General features: G+C 40.5%; 1 protein-coding gene across 2 annotated transcripts in view; it reads left to right on the forward strand.

Moving 5' to 3' along the window:
- The window catches only part of LNX2 (ligand of numb-protein X 2), a 59026-nt gene that overhangs the window by 27126 nt on the left and 10075 nt on the right, over nucleotides 1-21825 (forward strand). The window contains exons 2-5 of one of the 2 annotated variants that reach the window (XM_085216116.1): nucleotides 5790-6310; nucleotides 14326-14561; nucleotides 16245-16444; nucleotides 19758-20138. In XM_085216116.1, coding sequence (XP_085072242.1) covers nucleotides 5910-6310; nucleotides 14326-14561; nucleotides 16245-16444; nucleotides 19758-20138 — 1218 coding nt within the window. In that variant the 5' untranslated portion in view covers nucleotides 5790-5909. Of the gene's footprint in view, nucleotides 1-5789; nucleotides 6311-10261; nucleotides 11286-14325; nucleotides 14562-16244; nucleotides 16445-19757; nucleotides 20139-21825 lie in introns of those variants that run through there. The other variant, XM_085216117.1, reaches the window with a different exon arrangement.

The following is a 21825-nucleotide window of genomic DNA, read 5'->3' on the forward strand; positions in this document are numbered from 1 at the left end:
TTTTTTTATTTATTGTGTAGATGTATCTTCATTAAAGATTCATGTTCTTGTCTCTTTTTCATCTATTTTGAGGTGATTTATCTGATGTAGCCCTCTGCTTGCTATAAAGAATAGGTTTCTCATATGGTTACAATCCTCATCCTCCCTGTCTTGTTTGAGACTGATTTGACTAAACTGAAGCTATTTTAATCTCCCTGTCCTGAAATAGAAGCCATTCCATTTGTGCTGTAGAAAATGGCTGCGTGATGTTCTTTGCCTGCTTTGAGGAAAAACCTTCTGGCTCCTTCTTTAATCTCTTAGAGCTGTTTCCTCCCATTTTGTCCAATAATCAGGGATCTCCAATTTTTGGAGCAGTGGTTTTGGGAGATGGGCATTACCAATCCACTGTCCAATGGAGAGATGGCCCCACACTTCGCAGAGCGTATGATTTCACCTCTCTTTACATCTTTGTTTGTTGCTGAAAACGATGCTTGGATCCCCAAAATCTCCTCAGTCAGAAGATGTAGCACAGATGTCCCCGTGCTGGATGCCCTGCCTTGGCCCAAGCATCACAGCCCCACGCAGCAGGTGCCCGGCCAAGAGTCACCCCTGCCGAAGGGAGCTGCTGCAATTAAAGCCCATCATTCCTGTTGCTGTGGAAACGCAGCACTCCACAAACACAGGTTCATTTTCCCAAATGCTCCTTTTTTCGCTGGCTTTAAGCAGGGCTCTGTTGGTAGGGATGCCATGCCAGCACCTGGCGTGGTGCAGGTGCTTGGGCTGCACAGGCATTGCCTTGGTTGAACAGAAAGACACACAAAGGATTGACAGATCTGCCAGCAGAGGATTGTACTGTAAGCCCAGCACTGCCTTTTGGTGGTTCAGTTTTCTTCAGTCACAACTGGATTTAGTTTGATTATAAAAAATTCTGGTCGTTCTGCGGAATGACTTGAAAAATGTAGAAAACATAATCAGGATTCAGTGAAAGTGTTTATGGTGCATTAAGAGAAATCCGTTCAAGTCTAATTCCTGTACTCATCCCATCTCCCTCTGTTTTCCTGACTTTGAGCTACCAGATGTCATCTTTTGACATTGCAACATTCAGTTTTGTTTGTGTGTTCAAAAGAGTAGGAGTCAAACAGGATTACTTTCTCACAGTCTTGCACTGGAGTCGAGTTGGCTTTTTGTATTGGACAGCAGCAGAGCCCTTAGACATCTGGATAATTAACATGGATGTTGTGCAGTCGACACAAGTTGCTGGTTCTGCTCCGCTTGTTTGCTGTATGGCTTTAATCTTAAAACACAGATTGTATCTAACGAGCTGGGTCACGCTTTTTTGAAGATGTGGCATAACACTTTTCCTCTCTAAGGCTGCTTGCCCGCTATTTATTCTCACCGTGTTTTTTATTCCCAAGTTTCTGCTATCTTATGTTAGTCCACTCAAACTGTGGTCTGCTTTGAAAATAGTTCTGAATCATCAGTATGATGCTGTAATTCCTGTGAAGGATGCTGGACTGGGAACAAAGGACTAATTTTTCATGTTATGATGTGGTTTAAAGCCATGAATGTGACCACTGTCTAGTTTCCCTCTCCCATGGCTTGTATTCATCTACTCCTGACTGCTAAGGGATGCTCTTTACAGCTATAGCATTTGAGCAAGGGGAATTTAGAAAACATGAGATCTTTTTCAGCTGGGGTACCTTAGAAGTGGGGATGTAGTGCAAGACCAAGAACAGGCTTCAGAAATCCTGCAAATTTGTAAATTGAGAAAATTTTCCTAAAACTCAGGATGATGACCATGCTACCATCCAAATTTAATAATAGCGATATTGGAACAATTATGTGGCAATTACAAATCTATCTGACCAGAAAAGGATGAACTCAGAGTCGTAGGAAGCCTTTGTAGCAGTGATAATTTCTTTCCATCCAGTTGTTTTGTTTGATTGGTTGTTTATCATGCCCATTCAGACGGAAGGAATAAACATCATGAAATGTAATGTAGGTATAAAGCCTGTCCTTTAATGCTTTTGGAAAAATGTGCCAAACTTCTCCAAAGAATGTTGGATGAGCCAATAAATCAGACCTATAGGAGGCCTATGAATAAGGCTGTCTCTTTCAATCTAAGATTGCTGTCATGCATGTTCTGCATAAAAAATACATTAAAAATGCACAGTTGGATGTCCAGTCTTGCTCAGTTCCCAAATGAACTGTGATTTAAAACTGAAAGCAGGGCACTACCTGCACTGTTATGCTATAGTAATGAAGTCCCAGGTGAATTATTTTCTAGGGAATTGCTTGACTTGAAAACCAGACCTGGCTGGCTCTTTTACCCTCCTCTTATTCTTTTTTTTTTTTAAATTCAGACTATTTTCTCCTGTTTGCAGCTCTCCTGAGCTGAAATCAATCCCGTGGAGCTGGGGACCTGCAGTGATATGAGAGACAGCAAACAAAATTAGGAATGCATAAAGAGGAACGAAGTACTGTAATATAAATGGCAGGGCCCTGGTGCTGTGTATTTCAGGAATACAGAGCTTCTGTGCCAGTGAAATTTAGACCCTGCCTACTATCCTGATCATTGTTTGGACTATGAATACTGTGCTTGTGGGCTTGGTAAATCAGCTGTGAGATTTTGCACTGGGAACTGCCTGTGGAAAGCCTTGGCAGCTGTGGTATATAATCAATACAAATCCAGTGAATAATTCCTGTTATTGAATATGCTTGGCCTAAATGCAAAAGCAGCACACAGCAGTGCTGGAGTGATGAAGTCTCTAGGTTTTCTTTTGTTTGGGGTGGCATGTGCGTTTGCTTTTGAGGTTTGGGGTTTCTTTCGACATTCTGTGTTGTAATAGACCATCTGTTTCTTGCAGAGAACCCTGCTGCAACACTTGTGCTGTTCAGGGGAAGAGAAATCAAGGCACAAGCAAAAGGGGAAGATCAGGGGAAGATCAGCAGGGCAGTTCTTTCTGTCAGAAGGGTTCTGCTGGCAAAATGGAACCAGTCCTACAGGACATCTTTGAGCCACAGTCAGATGTTCTTATTTCAGAAGGCTGTGGCTTTGAGCTGTGGGTCTGTTTGTCATTCCCTTCTCGCTGCAGCCTGCCACACCACAGAAGGGCTGACAGATCAGCTGCAGAAGTGCTCAGGTTTGCTCATATGATCTCTATTGATCCCTGGCAGCAGTGACACTGGGAAGCAGCTAGAAGTCACGTCAGCAGCCAGCAGAAATAGATCTGGTTCAGCATGTCTGCCTGTGGCCCTGGCTGCCATTGGCCCCTTGATCCCACCCCAACTGGCACTTTGCTGTCCCATTCCAGCTTGTCCTGATGATGTAAAAGATCACGGTGAATGCTGGCTCTCTCAGAAACTTTCCTTGCTTTAATTTTCATTCAAAATCCTTAGTAAACTGTTCAAAAAGGATTTAATTGCAACCTTCTAAAAGCCTGGTGCTGGAATCTTTGATTGCAGCAAGTACGCCACAGGTACATTTGCTGTTCGGCACTGCATTGTGCTCTGTAGAAGGTTGTGATGTGAGTAAATCACTTCATGGGGCAGAAGTGCTATAAGCCTGGTCCTTTTAAAAGGGGATGGAGATTTCAATTGGGTATGAGGAGGAGGTTCTTTACTGTGATGGCAGTGAGCCCTTGACATAGGTTGCACAGAGAAGCTGTGGATTTCCCATCCATGAAGGTGTTCAAGGCCTTCCTTTCATTTTCTGCCTACAGCAGGAGATGAAGTGTAAGGTCCCCTCCAACCCAAACTGTTTTGTGCTTCTATGAATTTGAGGTACTTGCTGTTAGGAGTCTGTAACTGGAATACCCCTGGCTGGTGTAGAACCTTTTTTGGCAACTTTGTTACGTGGAGAAGGAGGAGAAGTCCTAATTTTCATGATTTGGAGCGGTTTGAACAAGGTATCATTGTCCACTTGTTTACACAACACACTGTCAGGAGGCTTTCTGAGCCCCTTCTGCATGCCCAGTCCCTACATACTGGTCATGCTGCGTGGCATGCTGTGTGGCAAAAAGATTTGGTAAAGCCGTGAATCAGTGCAGCGTTTTTCTAGAACATGGAGCTGGTTTCTTTTGAATCTGTTAAGGAACAGTCATTAGGTGGGTCTCATTCCTTTTGTGTTTATTTTGGAGCAGGGGTGTGTGGTTAGAGAGCTGTGGTTTGTGCGTGAGGGCCCTATATGCTGGGCTCCTTATCTGCTTGGCCGTCTGCATTTTTACATAATACATTTAAGGCTGGTTTTGAGTAATCTCTTTTGGGGTCTCATTTTGCATTTGTATTCTCCAGTAACTAAGAACTGCTGTGCTATTCCCTCCTGAAATCCTTTCCAGAAGGTGCACATTATCTGCTACAAGGCAGGGCAATGAAGAGCATCAATTTCCACAGCAGAATAGAATCCTGGATTACAAATTACTATTTAATCCTTTTTGCGTCAAAGGATATAATAATCCTCGCAAAATGTGCTCTAAGTCTTATGCTTGGCTGTGTGAGGTCAAGAGGCAAAAACTGAAACAGAAATTCTCTTAAAATGTGAGACATAGTAAAATGCATGTGTTCCATGTAAATTTTGGAATGCATTTATGACTACATTCAACAGCTAAAAATAAAGATTATGGGCTGGTGCCTAAGCTAGTGGTTTTCATTTCACTGCATGCTTGCTACTTGTCTGTTAGGATACAGTCAGTCTCTCTTGAGCGTTGTGAATTTGTAAGAAAGAATTCAGGCACAAAATAAGCATCATTCTAGTTTGATTTTTATTTTTTATTTTTGAATGAGATTATTTACCAAAACTAACTAATCAACAGGGCTCTTAAGAGTGTGAGAAAGTTTATTCTGTTTCCTAAATCATCCAGTTACAAGATTCAAAGAGTGTTATTTCATATGGGAGAGAAAGATAAATAATGTTGGGAAGGTTAAGGATTTATGTTTGAAACTGTAAACTAATGGCTGCAGTTTCCTGACCATGCAGCTATTTTAAAATGGGCAAATTTTAATAACTTCAACTTAGTTTAGGAAATAAATCCTATAGTGGCAGACTTAGAATCCTTTGACTGACATGATTTTTGTCACACTGAGTATGCAGAACAGGTTAGTTGTTTGGAACCAGTGGCTTGATATGGTTATTCTATTGTTTGTTTTTATTTCTGGCTTCTAAATCAAATCAAATGTGTCATACTGGATAGAACTGGCCCCTTTCACTGTGTAGGAATTCACAGACAGAACCTGAAGGTAAAGGGTGGCATATACTCAATATTATTAATGGAAATAACAGGGCAAGCAATCATTTCTGTTATTTTTAATATTAGGTGTTTAGACCTTTAATGTGTAATATTCCACATTAATGTGCAACAAAAAAAAAAAAAAAAAAAAAGGAAAAAAAGAAAGTGGGACCAGATTGCTGAATAAAATCCTAATCGCATATTGAAGACCACCTTTAATTACATGGTCATATAACCAGTGTTCCACTATGGACTGTCTTTGTGCTAGATGCTGACTGCGTGCATCTGGTGTGACACTGCATAATGTGATGTCCTTGCTCTCAGCAAACTGCTTCTCTTGCAGGTGAAAACTGTGCTCTGGAGCAGCTGTTACAAAGCTGTGAAATGTTTCTCTCAAAACGAATTGTGCTGGTGTATTTTTCAGTGCTCTCTTCCATCACAAATTTACAGAAAACAGAAATGTTCTCTTAATGGAACCGTTGTTCCTTAATGGATTTTGGTAAACACAGAACAAGTCAGTAGCTCCAACAAGAGCTTTCGTACTTTGTGTCACATCAATAATTTTTACTTCCTTATTTGTTGCAGAAAGTGATACTAGAGTGAAGAACGGAGGCCACCTTTTCTGAGGCTGCTTCCCTCTAGGATTTGCAGGAGCAGACCGTCCTATGAGGAGGAGGAGGACACCTCGGCGTTCCTAGCTGCACGATGGGGACGACAGGTGATGACATGGCTTTGGCAGAGCAGAACGCCTCCTTGAACCCCTTGTGCTTCGAGTGTGGCCAGCAGCACTGGACGAGAGAGAACCACCTGTACAACTACCAGAATGAAGTGGACGACGACTTGGTCTGCCACATTTGCCTTCAGCCCTTGTTGCAGCCATTGGACACTCCCTGCGGACACACTTTCTGCTACAAGTGCCTAAGGAACTTTCTGCAGGAGAAAGATTTCTGCCCGCTGGATCGAAAAAGACTCCATTTTAAACTCTGCAAAAAATCCAGCATTCTCGTTCATAAACTCTTAGACAAGTTACTTGTTTTGTGCCCCTTCTCATCGGTGTGTCAGGAAGTCATGCAGCGGTGTGACCTGGCGGCACATCTCAAAAACAGGTGAGCCGTGCAGATGATGGGATTGGTAGACTAATACTTACACAGATTCATATCTCAGGATCAAGTGAGGGGCAGAGGGAAGCGAGGGTTGGTGTGGTTATGACATCCACAGTACAGCATTGTAGGAAATGATACTGAGCCCAGCCACAGTGCTGAGTCCATTCTTGGACACTGCACAGCAAGAATATCAGGGAACATGTGGAGAATCATGGGAGGAACAAGGTGAGTCAGCAGGAGTCTTGGAAAAGTGAAAGGAAATGGGGTTATTTAAGGTAGAGGAAAATAAAGACTGAGTAGTGAGGAGCAAGGCAAATGCAGACCATGTCTGCAAAGATGAGAGAAGCAGGGCAATAGGAGCAAAGGAAGTTTAGTTCAGATTTTAGTAAAAAAAAAAACACCTTTATAATGATCCAGCACTGACATAGATTTCTGGGTAGGATGGTTGTGTATTCCGAATTTTAGAAGTGCACAAATACATTAAACAAACTATTGTCAGGAATAGTTACAGCAGCACAATTTTTCCTTGAAATAGGCAAATGGACAGGGTGCCTCTTGAGACTCTTGCAAGACCTATTTTTCTGTTATTCTTTGTTGTTCTGTTTTAAACCCGTTCACAGGTTTAGGAGCTTATTCTGAACCGTTAATCATTTTATGTTTCTTTTCTTTTATGCTCTGCTACCCTAATCATTTAAATAGTGACAGGAGGGCATGACAGAAGAAGAGGAAATATGATTATCAAGTTCAGGTTTGAGTAATATTTAATATTATGTAGACTAGCGCATTTCATTCTTCTGACAAAGAAAAGCATCCTTACTGTTGGAGGTACTTGCTATGTGAACATGTTTCATTCTTCTGTTTAAAGCATGTCACTTATCTTGATGGACCAATATTAAACTTGTTCTGAGGGGTGCATTTAACTGCTTTGGTTTTCTCTGTGGTTTCGGAAGGTACTTTCAGTAAGCAAATATTTATTATTTTATTATATGAGCCATTAACAAAAATTTGAACATAAAACTCATGCTAAAGCTAAAACATGATGTAATTCATGAGTCAGAGCTAAAAGATTTTCTGCGCATCTAGACAAAGTAACATATTTTTAAACTGATTGGAGATCTAAGAAATTACAAGATGAGTATAGTGGGAAATTACATTGAGGAGGAAATAATGCATTCAAAGGAAATGCCTCTGCTTTCAAAGGATCCTGTTCACATGAATTGTTTCTGATATCAGAAAATATGTCCTGTGAATAACTCAGTGTGATAGGTGCATTTTCACTTTCAATTCAGCTCACATACTGTGTTTAACTTGGAAAAGCTATGTTCATTTTGCAGAGAGAGGTTTCAGAAGGGCATATAGCTGTCTCTACAAAAAGCATCAAAACTAGAACAGTAAGCATTGTGCATCTCTGTTGCATGTAGACAAAATGTAAAAGAAACAAAACTCAGTGTGTGAGCAATTGTCAGCAGTGTTTGTAAAAACAAGCACATTGCCTGGTGAGTCATAGCAAAAATGGATGGTACGTGGCCTCTTTTCTTCTCCTCAGTCACTGTACTGAGACAAGAACTTTCTGTTTCCATCCCACATTAATTTAATCACGGGTTTTGCTCTTACATGCTTTGTTTTATTTTAGTATGATAGTTTGGGTTTTTTAAACCAGCCTGAGCTTCAGAAGTTGCCTGTTTCATGTAGAATGTTTCCTTGCTTGGTAGATCCCTGTGTTTGTCCTTGGACACCATGACATCTGCAAAAGCTTCAGAGCAGAGGCTCAGAGGGAGGAAAGCAGTGACACAGTGTGCAGTGAGCACAGGAGAGGTTCCCTCTGTCTCCTGTTGCTCTCTGAAGTGCAGAGTCTCTTAAGCCATGGGCCTCCTTCTTCTGCCCTCAGTTCTGTCCTAGCTTGTTCTACCTCCCTGGCCACAATGAGGCACTGGGTGAGTAGTGATAACACCTGGAACATTCCCCAGCCTCTGTTGCAGGCAGGAGCTGCACCTCAGGCCCTGGTGCTGAGGAGGCTCAGGAGAGGTATGCTTTGGTCAGATACTGTTTCAGCATAGGCTCTTCCATCTTGCTCTAAGCCCAAAGACTTCCAGAAGCTGAGAGGCCAAGAAGACGGTGGCCGTACAGTCTGGGGTGCGAGTGGAGATTGCTGGTGTTTGTACCCACCGCAGGGACATGCACACATGCAGCATCCTTTTCAGAGAAGTACAGGTAATAATGAGCAGCCTTTCTTGTTGTTTTTTTATTCTTCTCTAAATCTCCGTGTTTCCATGGTATTTTAGGCATGTTCATTTCTTCCAGGCAGATGACTTCTGATCTATACGATGACTTAGAGGGAGCTGGAGAGACAACCTGTTAGGTTTATAATCCTAATATTAAACTGATTAGATTTTGATAAGAGCCAGAGTGCTAGTAAGATTCTTGCTGCATATTCGTTTTATCTTCTGGTTTCTCACTGACATTTCCCTCAGCTTTTCAGTCCATTTTCCTTGTCTGCTATCTTTTTGAGTGACATTAGATCAGTTTACTTGTATTTGGAACACTGTGTATGCTCCCTTCAGATATATATGAAATACTTATTTTCCTAATGCATAAGATTATTATGAAATCTGCATGAGCTGAGTCACTGGCTTTTCCTGTTTGTCAGATGAAAAAAAGCTTTCAGTTCAGAAAGCTGCTCATCTTGAATTCCTTCTGTTGTCTCAGGATGCCGATGTGCATTTTGAGTACATGGTGATTTTTGGTTTTCAATTAAGTTTATTTGCAAACATCTGAACACCTGTAAATTATCGCTGCTGACATAAGATGTGTCATTTGAATTTGATTTTGTAAGGATTAGTGAATCCAGTAAAATGTTATTACTGGTTATTAAATGTAGGAAAGAAATACATAATTCAGCATCATTACTATTTTCAGTATAGATTAATATAAATGAGTCTTAGTAAGCACTGAAATAACTAGCTTGTATTTTCAAGAAATGAAATCTGATTGGTCAGTTTTGGAGGTTAAAAAATATTCTCACTCCAGTTCTCCAGGGTTACTGCAGTCTACTCTCTTTGAGCGTGGAAGCTTGAGAACATTGAGAACATAATATCCACCAGGCAACTTGGAATGCAAGGTTATTGCAAGTTGCTCTGGAAATAAGAGGCATGAGACAATAATTTGATTGCTTCATAATCACTAATTGCCCTCATTGTACCTTGATGCCTAAAAAAAATATTCTTGATTTATTAATTTTTCAGTTTTGTCAGGCTCATTTGGGAAATATGACTTTTGAAGTTGAACATGGAGTAATTTGCCTTAAAGGAAACAATGCATAAACAATGTCATGCTGTACTGTTTTGCCCTTTTGTCACTTGATCGGTAAGTGACAGGTAAGAAAAATAGGTAATGTTTAGCCAGGTAGGTGCCAATTCCACTTCTAAATATCACACAGTTTATCAGAACAAAATTCAAGGCAATTCATAGAGCTTTTTCTATTTGTGGTTTTGATTCAATTAATTCTTACAGATGAATCAGTCCTGAACAAAATCCATTCCGTCGTACAAAACAGTATTCCTAAATTTGTACAACTTTTTAATAGGAGGGTTAAGTATCCCATTTATGCATTTGTTTTGAGACAGGCTTCAATTTTCCTCTCCTGTGTTCTGCTGTAGTGGTTTAAGCTATCGTTTTGGATGGAGGCATTTTACCAAATGTTTTCATGTTGAGGCCAACATCCAGGCCAGTTTTGTGGAAGGCTTCATTTGAACTTCAAAAAGGATTATGTTTTCTGAAAATGATGAAATGTTTGAACTATTCACTGTGTCTTGATCAGCATGCTTAATATACAAATTTAGGGTAAGAAGATTACATGAAAATCATTTGTATAAGTAGGAAACCTTATCATTCAAAAGTTTGGAAATATCAGTTATTCTAGTGTTCATTATAGTGCTTCTGAGCTATTTTTTCTCATGCTAGCTGTCCCTACACTTCTGTTTTTAGTACCAAGCAGATTGAAGAGCATATGTAACATTTAGCCTTCTTCTGAGCTGTCTTTCCTTACACCTAAGTGGTAGATAAGCAATGTATTCAGAGCTTCTCCATACATACCCCATGGATTCTCTCCATTGCTGGAAAAGAGAAGGATCTGTCTGTGGTTGGTTTCTGCTCTGAAGCTACCGGTTTCCTATAGGCTCCTCAAATCATTAGATGTGAGAGACAAATACACAACAAAAGCCCTCTTCTCTGTGTGTTTTCCTAGGTCTTAGTCTTTTTTGGTTCACAAGTATAGTGCCGCCTTTTCTTTTTTTTTTTCTTTTTCTCCCCTGGCAAAAGAAAAACAAAACCCAAACACTTAGCTTTCCAAAGAGGCAACGTGTCTTACTCTGAATTGCAGCTGTAAATCCTGCCAAAATCACTGTCTAAGGTCATTTTGTTGGCAAAGTTTTATGAGCAATACCACAGGCATTTCAGCTGCTTCTTTGCAGTCTTTGGAGAGCGATTTAGTGCAACTGTTTTGAGGCCATTTGATGTGTTTGCTTTTATGGAACCTCTATACTGGGCAGAAAGTGATGGCCCAAGTTACAACAAAATCTTTTCAGTAGTCACTGAGCAAATGTGTTTTTCAAGCCCTTGCTGTTATTCCATGGAATTGTAAACTACATCTTAATTTTGTGTGAAAGCTCTTTTCTTTGCAGAGAGAGAATGCTGCTAGCGTTCCAAGAATTCAGCTTTTACATGAGACACAAGCAGACTTGGCTGCTTAAGAAAATATTTTTTTTTCTCTGTCTGATATTGATCAAAAGAAGTTCAAGGTAAAATTTACACTCTGTCAACATCCAGAACTGAGCTAAAGCCATTCCTGCTGCTGAGTGGAGGAGAGGAGGGAGTCAACAAGAAGCTCGTTTTACATCTCAAGAACAACTGCCCTTCAAGTTTCCTGATAAATAGCATCTCTGATGTGCTTTGCTGGTTGCTTCAGCATTTCTACTCTTAGGTATCTAAAGTCATAAAGTAATCACTCACAAGTTTTAAAAAAACAAGCATTGCTTTCTTCTCACTCTTATTCAAATTGTTCTGACTTTGTAGGTAGATATGAAATGCCATTCCTGGAAGAGATATTTCAGTTTCAAGCTCTTGTTTATGCAATTTGTTGTAGGAGAATGAGTTCCTATATCCATAAAAAGAATCTTTGATGCTAGCTTTGAACCTGAGGCATCCATCTGTGTTCACAAAGCTGCTACAGGACTTTGTCCTAACTGCTCTTTATCTCAAACATTTGGCAAAAATAGTGTTAGTAAGGGTGTGCACCTTTAGAGATTTATTGGCGCTTGTTAACTCTTACAGCTGCTTTATCGTCTCACTGTTTGTGAATAATGCATTCCTACTGCTAATAAATATATTTTTGTGTTGCAAGTGGAAATGAAAAAGCATCAACTTATGTGCTTGAATACCAACACTTGTTTTTGTTGCTTGGTGTAGACGGCATGTTATGTTTAAAGACCTAGCAGTTGGCATGGTGTGACTTGATGTGTCCGCTAGACAGCTACCTTTAAGGCTGTGCAGTTCTACAGTACCAGATTGAAAGTCTTAGTCCTCCAAAATCACCAATTCATTTGGGGAAGAAGGGGAAGAATCTAACAGAGTTAATTCTGTATTGTTCTCTTTTTTTACCTAGTTGCATAAAAGTGATTCTGTTGAACTAAGTAGGTATGCTCAGGATGTTCTTTACATTTCTTGCTGTTAGCCTTTGAAATGATAATGAAATATCATCAGCAAAAATAAACCTCAAATCTATTTATATTTCATATGACAGCTTTAATCAGCTGCCAGACAGTGATGGGGGAATGTGCTATGTGAACAAGAGTGGGGAGAACCTGTCTATGGTTTGGAAAGCTTTGACAGAAACAGGACACTTTCAAGGATGGGTTTGTTCTGTCCTGTTTTATTTATTTATTTATATTTATTTTTGAACACCCCCCCCAAAACCCATAGGTTTCCAAGGTGAGTTTTGCCACCTACACCAACTCCTCCATGATCACAGGCCTTGTGAACAGGCTGTATTAGGGCTGGCAGCACGCTACTATTTTGGTAGAAGATGTGGTAGAAGGATGTATCATGTTCATAGAAAGTGGCTCTGATCTTCTGTGGGACTGAAGCATCACTGTGTGACAGTGTCAATTTTGAGCAATTCACTTCTTTGCCTAAAATTAGCCCTCTTGTAGCAGAGCTGTTCAGGGACAGTACAGACATGCAGCATAAGATGGCTTTGTCCTGAACTTGTCAGAGCTTGCAGTGAACAAGATGTTTCTGCAGGAGCCTTAATTCTTCACACATTGCTCAAGAGGTGAATGATATTGGAGTTTGTGCTTCATTCAAGTAATTTTCATCTTTCATGCTTGCACTTTCTGAAGTTTAAAGAGCAAGATGTCCAGCAGGTGTGAAACTCAGAATTGTCTTGAGGAAAACCCCAAGAAATGATTCCTTAAAAGTGTAATTTCATTGTGTTACCTTTTAGGCTCTGTATTTATGCATATTTCACATTTTTATTATTTCATTCTTCTAAACATATATCACAGTATATGTATGTATATATATATATATACACACACACATATATTCACCTGTAAATATCTGTCTCAGTTTATGTATGTATAACTGCTGGAGTGGGATGTCACAAAATCGGCATGAGTGTTTATCAAAATTTCTCAGATCTGAGTAGCTTTGTTAGCGTTTCTTCAAAATCCCTCATGTCAAAACAGTCTAACCCTACAATTATTACATCCTTTTCACAGAACATCAGTACATTTTGATTCTCAGACCACCCCAGTTTAACAGGTTAGAACGTCTAGACTTCTGATGTCTTCAACCCTGTCAACACATTCCTTATCCTTTTGCAGACATGAATAATTTCTCCTTTTGTTATAACAATCAGTCAAATTCCCAAACAAGGAGTTCTTTTAAGAACACAGTTCCATTTTTTTCTGACAGTGCTACGGTATGAACATCTTTATGTGGTCAGCAGCTCCCAAAGCAGAAGCCTTAGGAGGGACATCAAATACTATAAGACATGAAATATCAGAAGCTGACAAAAGTGTGTGACACAGCAAAAATAAGCTTGATGTCCACATCAGTCATTTGCAAATAGATGTAAGACTGTTCAATAAATGAAGGCTTTCTATCAATTTGCAACATTGCAGCCCTTCTTTACAAAAAAACTTTTGTAGGGTTTTAAGCATAAGTGAAGAATCATGGCCTTAAAATGAACTCATGAAAATCAGGTTATCACAGAAAGAACAGAATGCTGATGGGACATTGCTGCTTGGGGGAAAGCAAATACTGGATCTCCTTTGTGAAATCAGTAAGACAAAAAAAAGGATGAGGAGGAGAATGAACCTTTGCTGACTCAAGAGGTCATGAACAGAGAACTGTTACTTGTGTAAAACTTTTCACAGAAACTCATGGACAAGTGTAATGTTTTTCAGTATTTTAATACTTAGATGACAGTCTAGGTAAATTTCGTTTCTCTCTTCCCTTCCTGAGGTGGCCACAAGAAAATGTAATGCTTCTTTCTTGGCTTAGTGGGGCTAAGGGTGATAACTCCAGTGGGTGCTCAGAGATGCCCTGAAACAGGGCTTTTGTACTGAGCCTGTTCAATCTTTTCAGAAATGTTTATCTTGCAGAAGCTGAAATATACATAGCAAAAAAAGTGCTCATTCAGAGTGAATCACAGCACATTTAGTTCCGGGCAGGAACCTACATAAGGGAGACTCTGTGAAGTAAGCTGTATCATCTTAGTCTCTGTCCGCTGACACGCATTTTGGCCTTAAAATCATAGAATCGTAGGTCAAAAGGGAACTTAAAGACCATCAGGCTCCAACTTCCTGCCGTGGGCGGGGTTACTTGACACTAGATCAATCCAGGTTAACATTTATGACTTGTTTAAAGCTGCGGCTTTGAGGAAGTCTGATGTTGCTTGACGGAGAACTGGCACTGTGGTTCTTGCTGCAGATTTGATATCCGTGTTTTCTTTGCAGGTGCCCTGGGGCCTCTCACCGAAGGGTTGCCCTGGAGAGGCGGAAGGCGAGCAAGCTGCAGGCTGAGGCTGAGGGTGAGGCCGGGCCGGGTGGGCCAGAGCAGCCCAACAGCGTGTCCCCAGATGCAGAGCAGAGCAGCGTGCCTGCTGAGCAGAGCTTTACTCCTGCACTGCCTGCTTGGGCAGATGAGCCTGGCATCGACAATCCTCCTTTTGAAGAGAACACAGGAGCAGACAGTATGTCCTCAGTTATCTTTTGAGATTGCTTATCAACTGTAGGAGCGGTTATGGTGTCAGAGCTTGTCTCTTTGGAAGACTGAATGCATGTTTGTTAGCTTTTTCTTTTTCTTTGCTCTTTTGCAATTGAGTGCTGGTAGGTTTCAGTTATGGGCACATGTGCAGCTGAGCTAGAATAGCAGTTCAGAAGGAAAGAAATATGTATGTGTGTGTTTGCTGGATATCACAGTGCTGTGTGCTACACCGACACCCATACATTAGAATCGCAGAATCTTTAAGGGTGGAAAAGACCTCTCACCTGAGTGCAATCGAGTGCAATCATCTGCCCATCCCCACTATCCCCATTAACTACACCAAGGAGGTTGTGGATGCCCCATCCCTGGAGGCATTCAGGGCCAGGCTGGATGTGGCTCTGGGCAGCCTGGTCTGGTGGTTGACGACCCTGCACATAACAGGGGGGTTGAAACTTGACGATCATTGTGGTCCTTTTCAACCCAGGCCATTCTATGATTCTGTGATCCCTAAGTACCACCACATCTATGCAGTTCTTGAACGCTTCTAGGTACAGCGACTCCACCACCTCCCTGGGCAGCCTGTTCCAATGCTTGACCACTCTCTCAGACAAGAAATTTTTCATAATATGCAAACTGAATCTCTCCTAGCAAACAAAGCTTCATTCCAGTGATCTGAGAAATTCTCCCTGTTTTGGATGTTGAAAACAGGAATAACGTGTAAGAAACAGGTATAGTCCAATCCAGAAGCAACAGTTACCACAGTCTATAGCGATGCGGCAGCTTCGCTATGTGGTCAGCCACTAATGGAGGTTCATTATGTCCTGTGAGCAGACAGAGTAGAAGTCTTGTTATAATGAAACTCTCTCTCTAAGATAGTTCATGTCAACCTAGCAGCAGTGAGGCCGAAGCCATGTGTTTTCTGTAAAATTGCAGCAGTTGTTATCTAAGATGAGATTTCTTTTCCCTTCTCCTTTGGGTCCCCACTGGATCAGCAGGCTTCCTGCACACCAAGTGCTGCCCTGCTCAGCCCAGAAAGTAGCTGAGTAACTCCTGCATCCACTCGCTCTGGGTTAGCAGTAACACCTCTAGCGTCTGGGATTTTAGAGAGGAAGCACTCAGCCTTGCCACAGAGGAAGGTGGTCGTTTCCCCTTCTTTCTTCTGTGTATCTACCATCCCTTAGCATCCTCCTTTGTTGTCTCCATGCTTGCTTCAGAAATGGGCTCTTTCTTGGCGCCTGTTAGCTCAGTGGAAGCACATGATTTATATAATAGCAGCTAATGAAGAAACATAGTGAAGATGTGCTGTGGGCTGCAAACTCAAATGAATTTTTGCTGTTGTCATCATCATCAAATGTGAATACATTTGATCAAACTGGAAATGTTTATTATAATAAAGGCCAGGAGCCAAAAGTTTCAGAATATCATTTTCAAAAAAACAGTTAACCTCAATTTCACGAAGCATAGATGCTGCTAATTTACTATTGATTATTTCTAATGATCTAGCTGAACCAATAAATAGCAAAACTAATACTATCACAGTTGTTTAGATTGTGAAACCATTGTGTGCCATGCTCTATACAGTCTTCTGCCAATTTGCTTTATTGAAAGTGGATGAGGTATAAAGGATATTAATCTTTTTTCTTTCTTTCTTTTTTTAAATAATTGGCAGCAAATCAACAGCCACCTACCTTGCCTGAGGGAGAGATCACTACTATTGAAATTCATCGGTCCAATCCTTATATTGAATTAGGAATTAGCATAGTGGGTGGCAATGAAACGCCTTTGATCAACATTGTTATTCAAGAGGTTTATCGAGATGGGATCATTGCCAGAGATGGAAGACTTCTTGCTGGAGACCAAATACTTCAAGTATGGAATCTAATTACATATTCTGTTTGCTTACTTACCATTCAGTCATTGCAGAACTGCCTGCTAAATGAGATGGGAGATTTTCCTTGTCTGACTATGTTGTGTAAATGTTAGCTTTGCAATTATCAGTTAGAAAGCCAATTAATACTCAAAGCAGAGCCCGTTGTTCTAGCACTTTTGGCTATGATGTTTTGTGTGGTTCACAGGATCAGCCCCATAGAATTAATTTTTCTCCTCTTATCAATTTTTAAAACATGAGCTTAGATTTCTGAATTTAATTGTTGTGGGGCTTGTTCTTTATCTCTACTCTATGCGTGCTTTCCAGAAAAACTAAAGGATGCTTCTGGCTAACAAGTTAGCAATGTTTGTTCCGTGTAAAAAGCAATTCATATTTTCTTAGACTGACTTTGTCTAAGTTGTTATTTTAGTGTCATTTCAGTGTTATCTTTGAACAGCCCCAGCAGCTGATCTGCATCTTTCAGTATTTATAAAAATATAAAATCAATAGTATTCTTCACTGACATAATTTGAAGCAAAGTGCTCTGAGTATTTTTTCTAACATTTTCACAATTGGTTAAAATTTACGTTAGTTATGATATAATGTGTATTTTTGTTACAGTTTTAAGTAACAAGCCAAAGGTGGTGTAAAAGGATCTAATTCTATTGATTTTATCATAGGGGAAGGAGCTAAATGCAGTGATCTGTAGACAGAATAATCTTTAGAAGAATGACAGTAATTGAATTCTACATAAACAACACAGTCCTCCTCCTTTTTTCTATTTTGGAATCGTTCCACCTGAAACAAATACATTTCCATCATTTAAAACTGACTTCACTAAAAATGCTTGCTTTTGATGTGATAGCCTGAGATCAGTCCAAAAATAGCATCAACCCTTTTCATTCCCATTTTTTTTTAAATCTGGGAGAGAAAAGTAGCTTAAGCAGTGCAGTTATACTTGGAATAAAATTAGTTTGCACTTCAGAAAATAGAAGTCCCTTTTGAAAAATGTATCTTTTTCCTCTTGTTGATTGTTAGGAGAGTAGCTGTCCAGGAGTAATGCAAGGGTCTTCCAAAATGTTGCCTTCTTAGCAGGCAGTTGCAGGCACTGATTAAACACTCCCCAATTTATTCCCATACTCAAGGGCTCTCATTGGTTGCAGAATAGGGACCTTACCACCAAAGCTTTGGAAATTCTTGCCATTTGGGCAAGTGTCAGTTATAGTTTCCAAAGCCGTAAGTGGCAATAAGTTGACTATAAATAGGATTTATAAGCAGCAGTGTGTTCTCCCTATCACATGCTGACGCTGTGGCTGTCAGATGCTAGGAAGGCGTTCATCAGAGTCCTTTTGTCACGATGAGGATGAAGTGTGGGAGGTAGAAGCCAAAGTTTTTTGGAAGATACAGTGTCTTTATAGCTTCACAGTTGCCTGGGCTGGTGCTGAGTTGTATTAAAATTATCAGGCTTGGTCTGTACAGACTGTAATTAAGTAGAGAGTTAGATGCAGTTCAGTACATGCTTCAGCTAGTTGTTTCTGAAAATGTCTTCAAAGACTTTCATGAGAGGCAAAGTGCTGCAACAACACCAGAACAGACTGCAAAATGAAGCTTAGCATTTTACTTGTCCAGTCAAACAAGAAGTATTACCCTTTTAAGATCTAAGAGAGCAGCATTTAGTAACTGGTACATAAAAGTGCATGTCGTGTACAGCATACAGGTAGGTGCCTAAAAATGCTCTACAAATGGATCTTTTTGTGCAGGACTGTGACAGTAATTCACCTAAGATATGGTCTAATGAGAATCTGTTTTCACAAGGAAAACTAAGTCTGTTTTATTCTGAAATTGTGGACTGCTTTGTAGAAAGAAGAATTAAATTTTGTTGCATACATTCTTCTATGCCCTTTGCGTGCTTCCATGTTTTATACATCTACTTTAGCAAGCGACAGCTAAAAATAAAACTAAATTTAATTTGAGAGCTTTGACAGATGAGCCCTGGTGGATTTTGCTGGTGGCAGCTTTAACTGTTCTTTCTTCAAGCTGTGCTTCCTCTTCCTCTGCTCAAGGTGACAACCTGTCTGCGGCAGCACTGGACAGGATATGGCCAAATTGTTTGAGATTGGCCTCTTGACACCCACCGCTAAGCTCAGATGTGTGATGGAAATGTTATGCTTGTTGTACAGAAATGTCTGAGTCCTTTCTCTGCCTAGCTTTTGGTTGGTGGCTGTTTTTTGTTTGTTGTTATTCAGGTTGGATTTTGGGCAGGGGTTGGGAGCAGGTCAGTATGTGGGTATTTATTTTTTATAGTTTAGTATTTTTTTTTGTATTTTGATGAATACTTGGCATTAATTTTAAAATTTGGTATGCTTTTTTTTTTTTTTTCCCTAAAAAAAAAGTATTTATTTCTACTAAAATTGTGAGGACAGGGGCTCTTCCATCAGGGCACAACAGTATGTGCCAAGGATGACATTTCAGTGTTAACTTTCAACCCCTACATGATACACATACTGCTTTTGTGTTATTTTTGTGGTGGTCCTATTTTCAGTTAAATCTTATTGTACTATACATTTTTGTCTTGGCTGTAGTAGAAGAAATGTCTGAATATAACTGATCTTTGTATAAGCGGGCCACATAACAAACGATTCTTGTGTATAGGGAGGAAGGGCTTAGTCTGTTTTTCATTTACAACTGACTTAAACAACACAGGCTGCAAATCTGAAACCTCACTGAAGTCAGTGGAAAAAGTCCTAAGTTCATGCTGCGACTTCACTGAGGCCACTTTTTCTTTTGCCTTAGTGAACAAATTTAAGTTTTCTGAATTTCAGTTCTTTTGTTAATGTTTCACATTGTGGAAGTGCTGCATACTGTTAGATGTTAGCCTTCCTCAGAGACTTTAATGGCTTGTTTTTAGAGCTGTTGTTTCATGGATTTAAGTAATATTGGGCTTGCTGGTGAAAGCATTCATGAAGTTATTCTGAAGAACAAAACAGGAAAAGATCTGAGAAGTACAGGAGACCAGGAGGTTAAAAATCCTGTAGCATGAGGATGGAGAGTGTTCACCTTTAGAGAGATGTCACCTTTGTGCAAAGTAGGTTTGTAGACTGGGCAGACAAAGCAGGATGCAGGAAAGGATGGAAGGAAGGGAAAGAAAGGCCTGTACAGGCAGATAAGTAACTTGCTCCAGGTGGGTTTTCTTGAGTTTTGCAGCAAATGTAGTTCGGAATGGACTTTATGTTCTTAATTTCATTATGTTCATAATGAGTAGTAATTAAAGCCACGAGACCGCTATTCTGATTGTTGTAATTTATTTTTTGGCAGGTGAATAGCTTTGACATCAGCAACGTGTCTCATAACCACGCGCGAGCAGTGCTGTCACAGCCCTGCACGGTGCTGCACCTCACCGTGCTGCGGGAGCGGCGGTTTGGGAGCCGTACCCATGGCCACACTGACACCACCACCACCACCTCCTCCTCACGGGATGACAGCTTCCAAGTCACGCTGCACAAACGGGACTCCAGTGAGCAGCTTGGCATCAAGCTGGTCCGCAGGACAGATGAGCCGGGAGTCTTCATTCTCGACCTCTTAGAAGGAGGGTTGGCTGCCCAAGATGGCCGGCTGTGCAGCAATGACCGAGTGCTTGCCATCAATGGGCATGACTTGAAGCATGGGACACCCGAGCTTGCTGCTCAAGTTATACAGGTAATTTGCATTCCTGAAGTCTTAGCTTGGCTCTGTGTCTTGGGTGAAGATTGGGTGGAGTCTATCCCAAATAGAACAGCTTGTGAGTGATACCTAAAGTATGCCTCAAGTTGCACCAGGGGAGGTTGGATATCAGGAAACACTTCTTTACAGCAAGGGTTGTTAATCACTGGAATAGGCTGCCCAGGGAGGTGGTTGAGTCACCACCCCTGGCTGTGTTTAAAAACCGTTTGGATGTGGTGCTCAGGGACATGATTTAGCGGAGGGTTGTTAGGGTAGCATGGTTAGGTTGTGGTTGGACTTGATGATGTTTAAGATCTTTTCCAACCTGAGCAATTCTATGATTCTAAAAGCCTGTGGCTGTGCAATTCACTGTGATTCGTGTTCTGGAAATAATACAGCAAACCAGGGTTTGCTTTGGCATTTTGAAGATGAAGTTTGTCTTCGTAGAAGTGAAAAGTGAGTTAGTCTTCCCTAGCATGCAGCCTGAGTGTTAGATGGCTGCTTATTTGGCCTATTGCTTAACAGGAGAAAAAGAAAAAAAAAAAAAAAAGAAGATTGTTATTATATTTCTGTGTGTCCTGTAGGTTTAATTTCTTGTCTGAGTGAGCTCTATAAAAGTGGACATTGATTTGCATTGATTTGCCTGTACATGGCGTTGGTGGGCCAGAATGGGACAGCGAATTGCCAGACTTCATAGAAGCAACAGACAGCAGCTAGAAACAAAAAGTCAATCTCATGAACCTAGTGCAGTAAAACTCATTTCCTGAGCATTAAGGAAGAGCTACTCTAAATGACTGGCTCTGCTCTGGACACAGATATTACTCAAAGCATGAAGCAGTCAGACACGTGACCCCTACCTATTCCTACATGAGAAACTCTACTGCACAGCTTCCTCCTAATCTGTAAGGAAACAGCTGCATTCCTTCTGATGGGATGTTGGCAAAAATGCTCCAGTTTTGGTAAAGTTGGGATAGACCAGTAGCAGGTTCTTGCAGTGCAGTCTAGTGCAGTTAATTCCCTTTGCTTAACCTCAAGTTCCAACACCAAACGAGAACCACAATTTAAATGAATAGAAAATATGTGCTTCAGGTATCATTTTAAGAGCTTCCATTGTATCTAAAGGAAAATAACAATGATTTGGATGTTTAATGCTAGTTTCTAAGTTTCTGGATACGGTGAAATAGTCAGAATTTTACAACAGGTAACTTTTATCTCTTGAGGTGTGTTTTTGCAGTAATGGAAAGAGTTGATATTTTATTTAATAACTCGTATCTGAGTCTCCTGATATTCCCAGATCTCTAGGATTTAATGGTCTGCTCATACATAACATCTTTCTCTGAAGTCTATGAGAAACACAATGTTCAGAACTTTTGACAAAACTCTGCAGATCCTGGATCCATCATGTGCATATTTCTTTTATTGATAGAGGTTGCACAAATTCATAGAGGCTGCAAATGGAATTTGTTTATGTTTGAAGCTTTGTAACACTGAATCAGTCCTTTTTGCAAAGGATTTCCAAGTGAAGCAGATGTAACATCAGAAGTAAAGGAGTGCTACTATGCCCTCTGTTCTAAGGGGAATTGCAGCAGGAATCAAGTAAGGGAATGAGAACTTCGTGGTGCTTCCAGGAGCTGAAAACCAAGTTCTGCTGACTTCATATTTATCATGTATATCCTACAGACTT

This window comes from Meleagris gallopavo, chromosome 1 (genome assembly GCF_905368555.1).
Source record: "Meleagris gallopavo chromosome 1, MGAL_WU_HG_1.1, whole genome shotgun sequence".
Taxonomy (NCBI): domain Eukaryota; kingdom Metazoa; phylum Chordata; class Aves; order Galliformes; family Phasianidae; genus Meleagris; species Meleagris gallopavo.